Here is a 16,807-nt window from a genome sequence, read left to right as displayed (position 1 = left end):
CTAATTATTCAATTACAATAATTAGTAATAAATAATGGTAACCTATTCGAAGTATTTTTTAAGTATCTAATGGGGCGACACAGTGGCGTCTGGTTAGCGCAACACTTTGCAATTGGGTTTGATTCCCACTGCCACCTGTGAGAAGTTTATAAGTTCCCCGCGTGACCGCGTGGGTTTCGTCTGGGTGCTCCTGCTTCCTCCCAGAGACCTACTGGTTGATAGGTTAACTGGACATTGTAAATTGTCCTGTAATTAGGCTAGGGATAATCGGGGGGTGGCTCGCAGGGCAAGAAGGGCCTGTTCCACACTGTATCTCAATAAAAAATCAATGATAAATAAGTATATTAAAATGCTACTTTCCAAGTGCATAATTTCCTCCACTGTGTGTAACTTGGTATGGAACAGGTTGACACTTTGAAGAAGGTGGTACGAGCATTTCATTTTGGAACTTTGTATTTTATCAGCAAGGTACATATTTGAAAATCAAGTAGTAACGGCGATCAGATCATTTCTTGACCTGTGAATGCTGTCTTGCAGTGTACGCCATTCGCGAGGCCGCGACCAACAACTTGACCAAGTTGGTGGAGAAGTTTGGCAAAGACTGGGCAGAATCCACCATTGTGCCGAAAGTACTTGCCATGGCCAGTGACCCCAAGTATCATCTAAGGCGTATGTGACTTTGGTCCCGCAAAATCCGTGAGGTTGGGATGTCTCGCCTACCCAAACCCCGGTTTGTGTGAATGTTGTGTGATTTACTGCCCCTGGCAATCGCCTGTCAGCAGAAAATAACAGATTGTTCACTACATAGAATTATTCAGGAGTATATTTAAGAATGTTAACTTAAGCAAACAGTTATTAAAGGAAAGAAAGAGAAAAAAACAAAAAGGGCCCATTCTACTTAAAAAGTCACGTATACAGTGGAGCTGAAATCTTGAACTTCTCTGTAAATCGCGTGCTGGACCTTCCCTCCATCTGTGTGAAAGCACACAGCACCTTCCGAAGGTCACTGGAAATCCATCTTGAACAAAGAGGCTTTCCCACGGGATTATTGGTCCTTCCTCCTCGAAGCCATTCATCTGCACAAAGCACCCTCATCGTCCACCATCTTTCCTCCTGTCTTCTCCCAGCTCCCGCCAAACAAAGACCTCTCTGCCCAGTAATCTCTAGCACCTTCTCCCAATTCTACCATCCTGATTGGATGACACCTCATTCCTGAGCTCAGACCCAAACAGGCTGAAAGCAGAACAGATTGCTCTTACAGAACTGCTAAAATGAAATGCCTACAACATAGCAGTAAAAATCTGAACCAGGGCATTGACTCTGACTGGGTCAGAATCCTGGATCACCCACCCTAACTGCATTGTGGGTGCACCCACACCTCAAGGGCTGCAGCCCACCACAAAGGAATTAAATACCACTTCAACCTGTGATGCCCACACATTCCTTGGAGGAATATGCAAAAAGAGCTTCAAGTAACAGTGTACAGGTAGTCCCTAGGAGTGGTCACATACGACAGCTCTCCCAGTATTCAGCATGAGGTACAGGAGCAAGGATATCAGAATCAGGTTTAACGTCACCGGCATAATGTCGTGAAATTTGCTGTCTTTGTGGCAGCAGCACAGTGCAACACATGACAATAGAGAAAACTGAATTACAGTAAATATATGAAATAATAGTGTGGAAACAGAAATAAAAAGTAGTGAAGTAGAGCATGGGTTCAGTGTCCATTCAGAAATGGCAGAGGGGAAGAGACTGTTCTGGAATCGCTGAGTGTGTGCTTTCAGGCTTCTGTGCCTCCTTCCTGAGGGTAGCAATGAGAAGAGGGCATGTCCTGGGTGGCGGGGGTCCTTCACCATGAATGCCACCTTTTTGAGGCATCGCTCCTCAAAGACGTCCTGGATACGAAGGAGAAAGGCAAAACACAGTTGTACGAGTTATCAGGTTATAGTAGTACAGAACCTCAACCTCTCTGATATCAGCAGGAACGATTTCAAAGGGAATGGCCCAAAGCAGGGGGGATCCAGGAAAACTTTGTGAGAAACAGAGTGAGAGAAGGATGAAGGGTCTCGGCCTGAAACGTCGACTGGCCTGCTGCGTTCACCAGCAACTTCTATGTGTGTTGCTTGAATTTCCAGTATTTGCAGAATTCCTGTTGTTTGAGAGAAGGACATGGCTGGAAAACTCAAACAGGGCAAGAAGCCGATGTATTAGGAGTCTTTAGTGGGGTTGGAGACGGATATGTTTCCAAGGCCTGATGAAATGTATCCTTGGCTGTTATGGGAAGGAAGGGCTGAGCTCCCAAAGTCTCTTCGAGAGTTCAGTGAACCCCTCTCTCACTGCTCCCCCTCCGTGATCGCTGCTTCCTTTCGATGGGAGTCAGTGAAACCTTCTCTCACTCTGTGATATCTGCTCAGCTCTTTACTTCATCCCTCCCCCCTCCTGGTTTCACCCAGCACCTTGTATTTCTTTCTCCACTCACCTTCCCCACCCCCCCCCAACTTTTAAATCTACTCATCTTTTTTCTCCACTCCTGCCGAAGGGGTGATTCTGTCGGCCAATCTGAGTTTCTTGGAGTTACGGGTGTACTCATGCAGCTGGTGTTGTCTACAGGGACTTCGGAAAATCTTTTGACAAGGTCCCCAAACGAGCAAGAGACCGAGGGATCCGAAGTAACTTCACAAATTGGGTTCAAAGTGGATTTGCTGATCGGCTTTTGTGATTACCCCGTGGCATACCACAGGAATCTGTGCTGGAACTCTCCTGTAAATGATTTGGATGTGGCTAGAAGTTTAGCAGATGACATAAAAATGTGAGCTTTGTCTTGCAGTGTTAGTGCTAATGATGGTGCATTGGTTAGTTGGCAAACTAGGCAGAGCAATTGTACCTAGAACATAGAACGTTAAAGCACTGTGTTAAAGTGCTGTGCTGATCTTTTAACCTACTCTGAGATCAATCTAACCGTTCCCTCCTACATAGCCCTCCATTTTTCTATCATCTGTGTGCCTATCTAAGAGTTTGTTAAATGCCCCTAATGCATCTGCCTCTACCATCACGCCTGGCGGGGTATTCCACACACCCACCCACTCTGTGTGTGTGAAACAAAAATCTTACCTCTGTACCTTCCTCCAATCATCTCAAAATTATGCCTCTGGTATTGGCCATTTCTGCCTTGGGAAAAAGTCTCTGGCTATCCACTCTATCCACACTTCTCATCCTCCTTCACCCCAAACAGAAAAAGCCCCAACTCACTCAACCTTTCCTCATAAGACACGCTCTCTAATGCAGGCAGCCTCCTGGCAAGTCTCCCCTGTGTCCCCTCTAGATCTTCTCCATGCTTCCTATGACAGGAAGGAAGAAAAAGAAAATATTTAAAGAAAAACTGGATAGGTATATGGACAGGAAAGGAATGGAGGGTTATGGGCTGAGTGCAGGTCGGTGGGACTAGGTGAGAGTGGAGTTTGGCACGGACTAGAAGGGCCGAGATGGCCTGTTTCCGTGCTGTAATTGTTGTATGGTTCTACAAGTCACTTATAAATCAATAGCATCATAACATTTTAAGTAACATTTGGATATTAAACACACAGCACGTATTTTCCCCGCATGAGCATATAAAATCATTGCAACACACCAATATCGCTGATTCAGTGGGAGCCCTGGGCTTGTTTCCCTGCAACAAGACGGTCCTATCACGGGCTGATGGGAGTCAGCGATACTCGAAGGGGGTTCCTTATGTCCAGTCTTTTCCGCAATTTAGTTTTCGTTGCATTCATTGCAGAGATATGTTGGAAATGGAAGCACCGTTTTCAGTGCTTTCATGGCTATCTCAGGATATTTAGCCTTGACTTTGATCCAGAATGTCGCCAGAGATGTTATGTCAAACATACTTTTCAGCCCGCCGTCATTTGCAAGCTCGAGGAGCTGATCTTATTCCCATGCTGACATGGATGATGTGCGAGTAATGACCTCGCGTGTGTTCAAGCTGAACAGTGGGTGAGAGGGAATGAGGAAAGGTGCAGCGACTCCTATCGCCAAATCATGTCGTTTCCTCGCGGCCCGGTAGCACATGCTTTGTGGCTTGGTACTGGTCCGCAGCACGGTGGTTGGGGACTGCTGCGCTAGGGAAATTCTAAGCAGTTTCTAGAGTAGGTTACCTGGTCGGCACAACATTGTGGGCCGAAGGGCCTGTAATGTGCTGTGAATTTCTATGTTCGGAAACATGTGGTTAAACCTCCCAGCCCTCTCCTGCTTTCCCACTTATTTCTGCCTTCTCTGCTTACCGGACCTGCCTGTTCAGTGAGTTTGACATAGAATTCTGAGTTAACACCTGCTACACTAGTATCCTGTGTCCCAGCCCTGCTGCCTCACCAGCTTAAACCCTCCCAAAGTGCTCGAGCAAAGGTATGGATAAAAGGGACGCACAGAGGCGGTTTCCAATAGCGCAAGAGTCTGGGGCCAGAGGGCACAGCCTCAGAATAGAAGGACGTCCCTTTACAGCAGAAGTGAGGAGGAATTTCTTTAGCCAGAGGGTACTGAATCGGTGGAATTCATTGTCACAGACGGCTTTGGAGGCCAAGTCATTGAGTATATCTAAAGTGGAGGTTGATAGATTCTTGATTTGTTAAGGGCGTGAAAAGATATGGGAGGAGGCAGAAGAATGGGGTTGGGAGGAAAAATAAATCAGCCATGATGGAATGGCAGAGGAGACTCATAGAAACAAAGAAAATCTACAGCACAATACAGGCCCTTCGGCCCACAGAGCTGTGCTGAACATGTCCTTACCTTAGAAATTACTCCGCTTACCTATAGCCCTCTATTTTTCTAAGCTCCATGTATCCATTCAGGTGTCTCTTCAAAGACCCGATCGTTTCCGCCTCCACCGCCGCCTCTGGCAGCCCATCCCACACACTCACCACTCTCTGCATAAAAAAAACTTGCATTGAAACATAGAAAACCACAGCACAATACAGGTCCTTCAGCCCGCAAGGTTGTGCCGAACATGTCCCTACCTTAGAAATTACTCGGCTTACCTGTAGCCACCTATTTTGCTAAGCTCCATGTACCTATCCAAAAGTCTCTTAAAAGACTCTATTATATCTGGCTCCACCACCGATGCCGGTAGCCCATTCCACACACTCACCACTCTCTGAGTAAAAAACTTACCCCTGATATTTCCTCTGTACCTACTCCCCAGCACCTTAAACCTGTGTCCTCTTGTGGCAACCATTTCAGACCTGGGAAAAAGGCTCTGACTATCCACATGATCAATGCCTCTCATCATCTTACACACCTGTATCAGGTAACCTCTCATCCTCCATCGTTCCAAGGAGAAAAGGCCGAGTTCAGTCAACCCATTCTCATAAGTCATGCTCCCCAATCCAGGCAACATCCTTGTAAATCTCCTCTGCACCCTGTCTATGGCTTCCACATTCTTCTTGTAGTGAGGCGACCACAGTACTATAAGTGGGGTCTGACCAGGGTCCTATATAGCTGCAACATTACCTCTCGGCTTCTAAATTCAGTTCCATGATTGATGAAGGCCAATACACTGTATGCCTTCTTAACCACAGAGTCAACCTGCGCAGCAGCTTTGAGCGTCCTATGGACTCGGACCCCAAGATCCCTCTAATCCTCCACACTGCCAAGAGTTTTACCATTAATACTATATTCTGCCATCATATTTGACCTACCAAAATGAACCACTTCACACTTATCTGGGTTGAATTCCGTCTGCCACTTCTCAGTCCAGTTTTGCATTCTATCAATGTCCCGCTCTAACCTCTGACAGCCTTCTACACTACCCACAACACCTCCAACCTTTGTGTCTCAGCAAACTTACGAAGCCATCCCTCCACTTCCACTTCCTCATCCAGGACATTTATAAAAATCACGAAGAGTAAGGGTCCCAGAACAGATAACTGAGGCCGACCTCCATGCAGAATATGACCTGCCTACAACCACTCTTTGCCTTCTGTGGCAAGCCAGTTCTGATCCACAAAACAATGTCCCCTTGGATTCCATGCCTCCTTACTTTCTGAATAAGCCTTGCATGGGGTACCTTATTAAATGCCTTGCTGAAATCCATATACACTACGTCTACTGCTCTTCCTTCATCATTGTGTTTAGTCACATCCTCAAAAAATTAAATCAGGCTTGTAAAGCACGACCTGCCCTTGACAAAGCCATACTGACTATTCCTAATCATGTTATACCTCTCCAAATGTTCATAAATCCTGCCTCTCAGGATCTTCTCCATCAACTTACTGAGGTAGGACTCTTTGGTCTATAACTTCCAGAGCTATCTCTACTCCCTTTCTTGAATAAAGGAACAATATCGGCAACCCTCCAATCCTCCAGAACCTCTCCCATCCCCATTGATGATTCAAAGATCATCACCAGAGGCTCAACAATCTCCTCCCTCGCCTCCCACGGTAGCCTGGGGTACATCTCATCCAGTCCTAGCGATTTATCCAACTTGATGCTTTCCAAAAGCTCCAGCACATCCTCTTTCTTAATATCTACATGCTCAAGCTTTTCAATCTGCTGCAAGTCATCACAACAATCACTAAGATCCTTTTCTATAGTGAATACGGAAGTATTCATTAAGTACCTCTGCTATTTCCTCTGGTTTCATACATACTTTCCCACTGTCACACTTGATAGGTCCTATTCTTTCACGTCTTATCCTCTTGCTCTTCACATACTTGTAGAATGCCTTGGGGTTTTCCTTAACCCTGCCTGCCAAGGCCTTCTCATGGCCTCTTCTGGCTCTCCTAATTTCCTTCTTAAGCTCCTTCCTATTAGCCTTGTGCTGTGGTAAAGGAGATAGAATTATGATCACTATCTCCAAAATGCTCTCCCACTGAGAGACCTGACACCTGACCAGGTTCATTTCCGAATACCAGATCAAGTACAGCGTCTTCTCTTATAGGCTTATCTACATATTGTGTCAAGAAACCTTCCTGAACACACCTAACAAATTCCACCCCATCTTAAACCCCTTGCTCTTGGGATCCACCAATCGATATTTGGGAAATTAAAGCCTCCCATCATGACAACTCTGTTATTATTACACCTTTCCAGGATCTGTTTCCCTATCTGCTCCTTGATATCCCTGTTACTATTGGGCGGCCTATGAAAAACACCCAGTAAAGTTATTGACCCCTTTCTGTTCCTAACCTCCACCCACAGAGACTCCGTAGACAATCCCTCCATGGCGTCCACCTTTCCTGCAGCTGTGACACTATCTCTGATCAACAGTGCCACGCCCCCACCTCTTTTGCCTCCCTCCCTGTCCTTGTTGAAACATCTAAAACCCAGCAGTTGAAGTAACCATTCCTGTCCCTGAGCCATCCTAGTCTCTAATGGCCACCACATCATATCTCCAAGTACTGATCCACGCTCTAAGCTCATCCGCTTTGTTCACAACACTCCTTGCGTTAAAATAGAAGTATCTCAAACATTCGGTCTGAGAGCATCCTTTCTCTATCACCTGCCTATCCTCCCTCTCGCACTGTCTACAAGCTTTCTCTGTTTGTGAGCCAACCCCCTCTTCCCTAGTCTCTTCAGTTCGGTTCCCAGCCCCCAACCGTTCTAGTTTAAACTCTCCCCAGCAGCCTTAGCAAACCTCCCTACCAGGATATTGGTCCCCCTCAGATTGAAGTGCAACCCGTCCTTTTTGTACAGGGCACACCTGCCCCAAGAGAGGTCCCAATGATGTAGAAATCTGAATCCCTGCCTCCTGCTCCAATCTCTCAGCCACGCATTTATCCTCCACCTCATTTACCACTGACATCTCCTCTGTACCCACTCCCAAGCACCTTAAAACTATGCCCTCTCGTTCTAGCCATTTCAGCCCTGGGAAAAAGCCTCTGACTATCCACACAATCAATGTCTCTCATTATCTTGTTCACCTCTATCAGGTCACCTCTCATCCTCCGTCGCTGCAAAGAGAAAAGGCCGAGTTCACTCAACCTATTCTCATAAAGCATGCTCCCCAATCCAGGCAACATCCTTGTAAATCTCCTCTGCACCCTTTCTACGGCTTCCAAGTCATTCCTGTAGTGAGGCGACCAGAACTGAGCACAGTACTCCAGGTGGGGTCTGACCAGGGTCCTATATAGCTGTAACATTACCTCTCAGGTCTTAAACTCAATCCCACGATTGATGAAGGCCAATGCACCGTATGCCTCCTTAACCGCAGAGTCAACCGCATAGCAGCTTTGAGTGTCCTATGGACTCTGACCACAAGATTCCTCTGATCCTCCACAGTGCCAGGAGTCTGACCACTAATGCTATATTCTGCCATCATATATGACTCGATAGCCGAATTCCGCTCTTGCGTCTTATAATCCTGGTTCCCTTTTGGCTCGGGTCACCTTGTCATGGAAGAGATCCCAGTGATGCTGTCTGCTCTGCACCCACACTTTGTACATTTCAGCCGTCCTGCCTTCCTGTTTCTAAACTCGCTCGTACATGGCAGAAGGGGTAGTCCAGCGATTACAATATACCAGCACTTTTTCTTTACAGCTTGTCTATTGATCTGTAAATCTCCGTTGCAGGACCTCATCTCTCTCCTTGCGGGTGATCATTGGTGCCAGTGTGGACTATGCCTTTTTATCATGGGGCAAAATACATTCTGAGCGTCGCACAAATCAGATCGATGATCTTTTCTTCAGTCTTGCTTCGTGAAGTTCGGGGCTGTGAATGAACGTTTGCATTTTCTGCTGTTTTTTTTTAGGTGTTGTCTGAAGCCTGTGGCCAAGAAATCACAGCAAAGCACATGCTGCCGACGGTTCTCCAGATGGCAGGCGATCAGGTGGCAAACATTCGCTTCAACGTGGCTAAATCATTGCAGAAAATAGGACCGGTTTTAGATGCCAGGTAAGTATTTGAGTTGGGGCTTATAACCCGGCCTGTGGAGAATGTTTCACCTCCAGTTTGGAATGGAAATTGAGACGCCACTGTGGTGGCATTTAGTGATGGAGTCGCACCGTCTTTTGTACCCACAGGTCCAATCCGGCCAAGACCACCGTCTCTGCCGGTCCCATCGTCCCAGGTTCTCAACCTGGGGTTCATGGACCCCTAGCGTAATGATCCATGGCACCAAAATAGTTGTGCACCCTTGCTCTAAACCTTTCCTGCCCGCGTACCTGTGCTTATTGAAGTTGTTAATGTGCCTGCCTCAACCAGTTCCTCTGGCAGCTCATTCCATGTACTGCATGGGGGAGGGGCATAAACTTAACCCTCGGGCCTCCCCCTCCCCTGTGGTGTTTGCCTCACTTTCCTGCTTGACCTTGATCCTTTGGTACCCTTAAACGCTCTTCTTCTCTATCCAGAGGTTAAGGCCATAAGACACAGGAGCAGAACCAGGCCGTTTGGCCCATCGATACTGCACGGCCATTCTATCATGGCTGATTTATTATTCCCCTCAACCCTACTCGCCTGCCTTCTCCCCTTTTTTTTAAAGAAAGGACATCCTCACCAAGAACATTTAGTAGCCCGTTTCTACCCTCCAAATTACCTGTTTAAGGTCTCTCCACTGCCTTTGTATTCCAAGGGCCTCATTTTACTACAGCTTTCCCAAGCAATGCGCAATATTCCTTTGGGTTCTGGATATAGTCAGTTGTACTGTATAGAAGCATGACCTCTTGTCCATTGCATCTATACTGACAATCACTCCTTGCTATTGTAAACCCACTCAGCCACACTAACTCCACATCCCTCTGTCTTGCTCACTGAACCTGTAGAACAGGCCCGTTGGCCCACAATGTTGTACCAAACTAATTCTTCCTTTTCAGTCCGGACGAAGGGTCTGGGCCGGAAACGTCACCTGTTTATTCATTTCCATAGGTGCTACCTGACCTGCTGAGGTCCTCCAGCATTTTGCGTGTGTTGCTCTGGGTTTCCAACACCTGCAGACTTTATAAATAAAGCAGCGCCTAATTGAACCGTGTCCTTTTGCCCGCACGTGGCCGATATCCTCCATTCTCCGCACGTTCATTTGCCTGTCTAACAGTGTCTTAAATACTTCAATGCTCACACAAAACGCTGGAGGAACTCAGCAGATCAGGCAGCGTCCATGGAAATGAATAACCAGTCGCTGTTTCAGACCGTGACCCTTCATTGGATCGTAAACACTTGTTCTTGTTTCATACCTGCATCCACTTCCACCAGACCCGTCGGTGTGTTCCAGGTACTCAAATCCTCAGCACATCTTTGAGCTGCTCTCTTCTGGCTTTTACATCTCAACTGTGAGCCGTCTGCCTTTGCCTCAGAATTTTGTAAACTTCTGTCAACTCGTCCCTCCCTCAGACTCCATCACCCTGGAGAAAGCAACCTCTCCGGTAACATCTGCAGTACCAGCCAGCATGTCTTCTGTACCTTTTTCAGATCCTTTAAAGGGGAGGCCAGAGCTGAATTCAGTACTCCAAATGTGACCTAACCAGAGATTTATCACAGGCAACGTCCTGTAAACATCTTCTGTACCTTCTCCAAAGTATCCACACCCTTTAAAGGGGAGGCCAGAGCTGAATTCAGTACTCCAAATGTGACGTAAGCAGAGATTTATCACAGGCAACGTCCTGTAAACATCTTCTATACCTTCTCCAAAGTCTCCACACCCTTTAAAGAGCTGGCCAGAGCTGAATTCAGTACTCCAAATGTGACCTAACCAGAGGTTTATCACTGGCAACGTCCTGTAAACATCTTCTATACCTTCTCCAAAGTCTCCACACCCTTTAAAGAGCTGGCCAGAGCTGAATTCAGTACTCCAAATGTGACCTAACCAGCGGTTTATCACGGGCAACGTCCTGTAAACATCTTCTGTACCTTCTTCAAAGTTTCCACGCCCTTTAGAGGGGAGACCAGAGCTGAATTCAGTACTCCAAATGTGACCTAACCAGAGGTTTATCAAGTGACTGTCCAGGTTTTTGTTCCAGCCTGCACCACCACCACCTCCTTTGGCAGCTCAGCTACCAACTCCTGCATGAAAAGTTTGCTCCTCCAATCTTCTTTAATACATTTTCCCTCTCTCCTTCAACCACTGATGGATAAATCCTGGTTAGAAGTGAAAACCGCACAGTGAGATTTCAGTTAACGCCACCACCATCTTCATCAGCATGTGACGTGGGCGATCGTGGTCTCTCCATGGCCACGGTTGTTCTTGGCAAATTATCCTGCAGAACTGGTTTGTGCCATTGACGCCTTCTGGGCCGTGTGTGTTTTTACAAGACGAGGTGACCCCCCCTCCCACCCCCCAGCCATTATCAGTGCTCTTCAGAGATTGTCTGCCCGGCATCAGTGGTCGCACAACCAGGACTTGTGATCTGCACCGGCTGCACACATGACTGTCCACCATCTGCTCCAACGGCATTGCGTGACCCTGATCAGGTGAGGGGTCTCAAGCAGGTGTTGCACCTTGCCCAAGGGTGACCTGCAGGTCTGCGGAGGGAAGGAGCACCCTGCACCTCCTTTGGTAGCAACGTATCTCCACCCCGCCAACCCGTCCGGTGAACGATTTTTGTGAAATTGTGCGTTTGTGATTTGATTGGAATTTGTGTGGAAAGCAATAACAGACGGATTGCATTAAAAGGAAGTTTATGCATTCAGTGCCCCCTCTCTTCAACGGCATAAAAATGCGGCATCCGAATTATTCTCCTTTTGCATCCACTAACCCAAATGAGCTCAGCTGCAGTTTGTGACCGTACTCTTCTAGTTGAGCTCTAACCCGTATCTGGCCAGTAAACGATCAGTTGTGGTAGTGGGAGCCTGCGTGAGAGGCAGAAAGAGGAGATTTTAATCTGGGTAATATCCAGTATCGCTTTAGATTTAAGTGAATGTGCTGCTATCTTGTTTTGAAGGTCACAGGTACTAAAACTTGCTTTTAAATCACAGCACTTTACAGAACGAGTTCAAACCAATATTGGAGAAATTGGGTCAGGACCAAGATATGGACGTAAAGTACTTTGCGCAGGAAGCCATGACTGGTAAGTTGTGGCTTTGGACCCAGCTCGGTACGAGCATAAGCATTCTCCCTTCGAGCAGTTGTGGCCTGCATTGTCCCAGAGTCTGTCACTGGGTCTCTGAAGATGAGCACAAGACAAGATGGGTGTCTGCTGGGTTCCTGCTGTGGGGGCACTGATGGTAGAAAAGGCTCTTTAAGCTAAAGATGTGTGTTTTGTAATCTGCACGTGTAACGAGTGAGGGTCGGGGAAAAACATGCAGTCCTCAGCACGTTCATTAAAGGGGATAAAACACAAATTATGGATTCAAAACTCTGAACCAGCAAGAGGGTTATTCGAGCTGCTGGAACAATGCTGTGATATTTGGAACTGTTTCCAGTTAAAGGGATTTACTAATTGTTCAGAATTATAAACCTTGTTATAGAGCCAAGCATGAAGTTCTCAGTTCTGTCTCTTACTTGCCTCCCTGTTTCTGTAAGCTGAATATTTTAAGAACCAATCCAGAGTTTTGAGTACAATCCTCAGTAAAGAGTTCTGTGTTTATATTAGGTGATTTTTAGGGTTTAGGAACGGGTGTTAAAATCTAGTGCCAGACATCCCACCCTGCAAAAACTCATTTCAGGGAGGTAGCAGTACGATATGGAGAGCAAGCTGTTGCCCCATGTAGCAAGCTCCCCGTCTGCACGCACCCAAAGGAACGGCAGATTGAGTTTGGTACCAGGAGCACCACAGGAGTTGTCATTCAGCGTAGGACTGCCTTCGGGACTCCAGCTCCGGGTTTCCTCCCGAAGCCTTCCCTGTGAGTGGGTGCAGCCGCAAGGCAGCAGAGGTTTGAGATCAGAATTTTCCTTCTCCTAGATGAGCTGACGAGTCCCATCTCCCCGAATAGGTCTTGAAGCAACAGGAATTAAGAGTTGGCAATGTATGAATTCACTTGCAATATTTTAGGAATGACATACTCCATCGCTAGAATTCCCACAAGTTGTCGTCATAGCTTACAGATAGATGCGTGTTCTGATTATCTTCAGAAACGTTCCCATTTTGTCTCCTTTTAATATCTAATCAGCATGTTTTCCTTCTTATTTAGTGCTTGCCTTATCATAGAAAGGAGTGAAGAAACGGCTGTCCAGACTTGCAACGAGATCTGCCGCTGACATCTTTGAAAACCTTCTTCACTCTCTTTTTGGACCGTATAGGAAAAAGGAAAGTTACGTCACATCCGGAGTTTCTCCAGTTGCCGGACGATTTCCCTCCACGCCTCTCTGACATAGTGGGGAACCGCGTACGAGGCAAGTGACAGCAGTGGTTTGCCATTGCCTTCTGCCGGGTGAGTTTCCAAAGAGATCACCAGCTCGTAACCCAGCATGGATGGAAAGCGTGCAGGGGAGCCGGCTGGATTCAAACTCGGGGTGACGCCACTACAGCATCAGCCGGGTCAGCCTACTGTATAATATGGGGACTACTTTATGTTGTAGTAACACATCGTTGCATGCGCTATTAGGCGCACATTGATACGTATGTGTGTGTTCTGCATCATTTTCTACTAGTAAAGAAACATGAAACTTCACTCCTATCTCCAGCATTTTTATTAATAGCATTGTTGTGTAGCCAGGCCACATACACAACACTCTTTAAAGAATTACCCCTGGAAATGTAAATGTCTCGTACGTAGTGTCACTGGATTTTAGCTGCCTTGCAGATTCTAGTCTGCAGTCTTTCTGCTGTCTCAATTTAGCTTGAGATATCAAGCTGTCTACTTCCCCTATTTATTTTCATTGACTGTAGTGTACCCAGTGGCATTGTGTATCCGATGGGTTTAACTGTTAACAAGGATGTGAGGTTATTAGCTTTGCTGCTCTGTCGACAGTCACTTGTATCCAGTATGCCTCCTCCTCCTTTCCCAAAACACCTTCGCTTGTATTCCCAGCATCCTGTGGCAAATGCTCGAATTAAAACTGAAGATGTTGTCCAATCTGAAACTGTTCTCGGATGGGGTGGCAGAGGAGGGGCCCACATTGGATGGGCCTTGGCTTGGGGAAGTGGTCCACATTAATGGGTCCTGACCCTGATGTAGGAGAGGGTTTCGCATTTGATGGGGCCTGGTGAAGGGGTGGGTTCCACATTGATGGTTCCTAAGGTGGGGCCCACATTTAATGGGGCCTCATGTGTCTGCACTCATTGTCCCCACGTTGCTGAATGATGTGCTATAAGTTTTGACCTACCTTAATTTCCCTTTTAATCGTTTTTAACATTAAAAGAAAGAGTGCCCGTTAGACAGTTATTGAAATGACTTTCAATGCCGACCTCATTATTCCAGTGACTTGAACAGCAGTGCCAGTGGATGCTGTGATTACCTGATGGTTTGGTTCGGCAGCCATTGCTTCTGTACATAATAGTTAAAGTAGATTTTTCAATAGCTAAGCTTCTCTTCCCGACCAGAATTACACAATATTGTATCATTCCAATGGTCTAGTCACATTTGGGATGCCATTTCAATATTGCAAATCACGTAATTTAATCTCTGTTAGCTTTTTGAATGATTTTAGAGATTGTGTTAGGCACGTTTAACCTGTTACCAGTGGACGTCTTTCTCCTAATTTGTATATTACATCATTCTTTTGACTGCTTTAATTAATAAAGTGGATTAAGGTAAACGCTGCTTCGTGTTGCACACCAGAGAGGTGCAGGATTTACCGCCTTGCGACTTTTGCGGAGCAGAAACTCGTAAAAAGCATGTCATGTGTTTCGTTTCCTTTTAATTTTTTCCTTCTGTTACATTTCTTTTTGAGGTAGCTTTCTGTGCTGTTCACTGGGTTTTAGACCAAGGTCTTGCACACAAATCAGAGTTAGTCACTGAAGATTTAGTCAATGTGGAGAGACAAGTGCAGCAGGGGAACGGGCCCTTCACTTCTCTCTGGCGTCTCTCTTCATCTCATCCTAACAAAAGCCCCAAGCCCAACCTTAGTGTCCCTCACCAAAGAAACCTCCCCTTAATCATAAGACCATAAGATGGAGGAGCAGAAGTAGGCCCATCAGCCCATCGAGTCTGCTCCGCCATCCAATTCTTCCAGTCATCCCCATTCCCCTTGCCTCCTCAAGATGCCCTGGCTAATCAAGAACCTATCTATCTCTGCCTTAAATACACCCAATGATTTGGCCTCCACAGCCACTTGTGGCAACAAATTCCACAAATTTACCACCATCTGACTAAAGAAATTTCTCCGCATCTCTCTTCTAAATGGATGTCCTTCAATCTTGAAGTCGTGCCCTCTTGTCCTAGACTCCCTGACCATGGGAAATAACTTTATCATATCTAATCTGTTCAGGCCTTTTAACATTTGGAATGTTTCTATGAGATCCCCCTCCCCTCATTCTCCTGAACTGCAGGGAATACAGCCCAAGAGCTGCCAGACGTTCCTCATACGGTAACCCTTTCATTCCTGGACTCATTCTCGTGACTCTTCGCTGAACCCTCTCCAATGTCAGTATATTCTTTCGAAAATAATGAGCCCAAAGCTGCACACAATACTCCAAGTGTGGTCACACGAATGCCTTATAGAGCCCCAACATCACATCCCTGCTCTTTCATTCTATACCTCCAGAAATGAATACCAACATTGCATTCATCGCGTTCACCACCAACTCAACCTGGAGGTTAACCTTTAGGCTATCCTGCACAAGGACCCCCAAGTCCCTTTGCATCTCTGCATTTTGAATTATCTCCCCATCTAAATAATAGTCTGCCTGTTTATTTCTTCCACCCAAGTGCATGGCCATACACTTTCCAACATTGTATTTCACTTGCCATTTCTTTGCCCATTCCCCTGAACTATCCAAGTCTCTCTGCAGGCTCTCTATTTCCTTCACCTATCTTGGTATCATCGGCAAAATTAACCACAAATCCATTAATCCCATAGTCCAAATTATTGACGTACATTGTAAAAAGCAGCAGTCCCAACACCGACCCGTGGAACTCCACTGGTAAGCGGAAGCCAGAATAAGATCCCTTTATTCCCACTCTGTTTTATGCCGTTCAGCCAATGCTCCACCCATGCTAGTAAGATCCCTGTAATTCCATGGGTGCTTATTTTGCTGAGCAGCCACTCGTGGGCACTTTGTTAAAGGCCTTTTGAAAATCCAAATACACCAAGTCTACTGCATCTCCTTTGTCTACCATGCTTGCAATCTCCTCAAAAATTTGCAGTAGATTTGTCGGGCAGGATTTTCCTTTCAGGAAGCCATGCTGGCTCTGGCCTATCTTCTCATGTGCCTCCAGGTGCTCCGTAATTTCATCCTTAACAATCGATTCCAACAATTTCCGAACCACTGATGTCAGGCTAGCAGGTCTGTAGCTTCCTTTCTGCTGCTCCGACCCTTCTTAAATAGCAGAGTGACATTTTCAACTTTCCAGTCATCCAGTACAATGCCGGAATCTATCGATTCTTGAAAGCTCATTGCTAATACCTCCGCAATCTCTCCAGCTACTTCCTTCAGAACCCAAGGGTGCATTCCATCAGGTCCAGGAGATTTATCCACCCTCAGGCCATTAAGTTTCCTGAACACCTTCTCAGTCGTAATTTTCACTGCACATACTTCACTTCCCTGACACACTTGAGTGTCCGGTATACAGCAGATGTCTTCCACTGGATTCTAATTCTCTAGATGTTCCCACACTCTGAGACTCCCACCTTGCATTGTTATCTCTGCACCTCCTTCCAAAAAATGTCAAACCACCTGCCCAATCTCCTGTTTAGTGAGTAACAATTTTTAATCGCCCAAAACACCGCTGCCTTGTTCTAACATGCACCAAGACCTTTCATCCATCTCTTCTGTCCTCACCAAACAAC

The 16,807-nt window shown here is 46.3% G+C and overlaps 1 protein-coding gene across 1 annotated transcript in view; it reads left to right on the top strand.

Annotated features, from left to right (window-relative positions):
- The window catches only part of LOC140203617 (serine/threonine-protein phosphatase 2A 65 kDa regulatory subunit A beta isoform-like), a 67,861-nt gene that overhangs the window by 22,086 nt on the left and 28,968 nt on the right, over nucleotides 1-16,807 (top strand). Inside the window, exons 11-14 of the mRNA XM_072269665.1 lie at nucleotides 538-669; nucleotides 2,611-2,669; nucleotides 8,738-8,880; nucleotides 11,893-11,984. Coding sequence (XP_072125766.1) covers nucleotides 538-669; nucleotides 2,611-2,669; nucleotides 8,738-8,880; nucleotides 11,893-11,984 — 426 coding nt within the window. The remainder of the gene's footprint in view (nucleotides 1-537; nucleotides 670-2,610; nucleotides 2,670-8,737; nucleotides 8,881-11,892; nucleotides 11,985-16,807) is intronic.

Source organism: Mobula birostris, chromosome 10 (assembly GCF_030028105.1).
Source record: "Mobula birostris isolate sMobBir1 chromosome 10, sMobBir1.hap1, whole genome shotgun sequence".
NCBI lineage: Eukaryota > Metazoa > Chordata > Chondrichthyes > Myliobatiformes > Myliobatidae > Mobula > Mobula birostris.
This window is presented reverse-complemented; position numbering and strand designations above follow the sequence as displayed.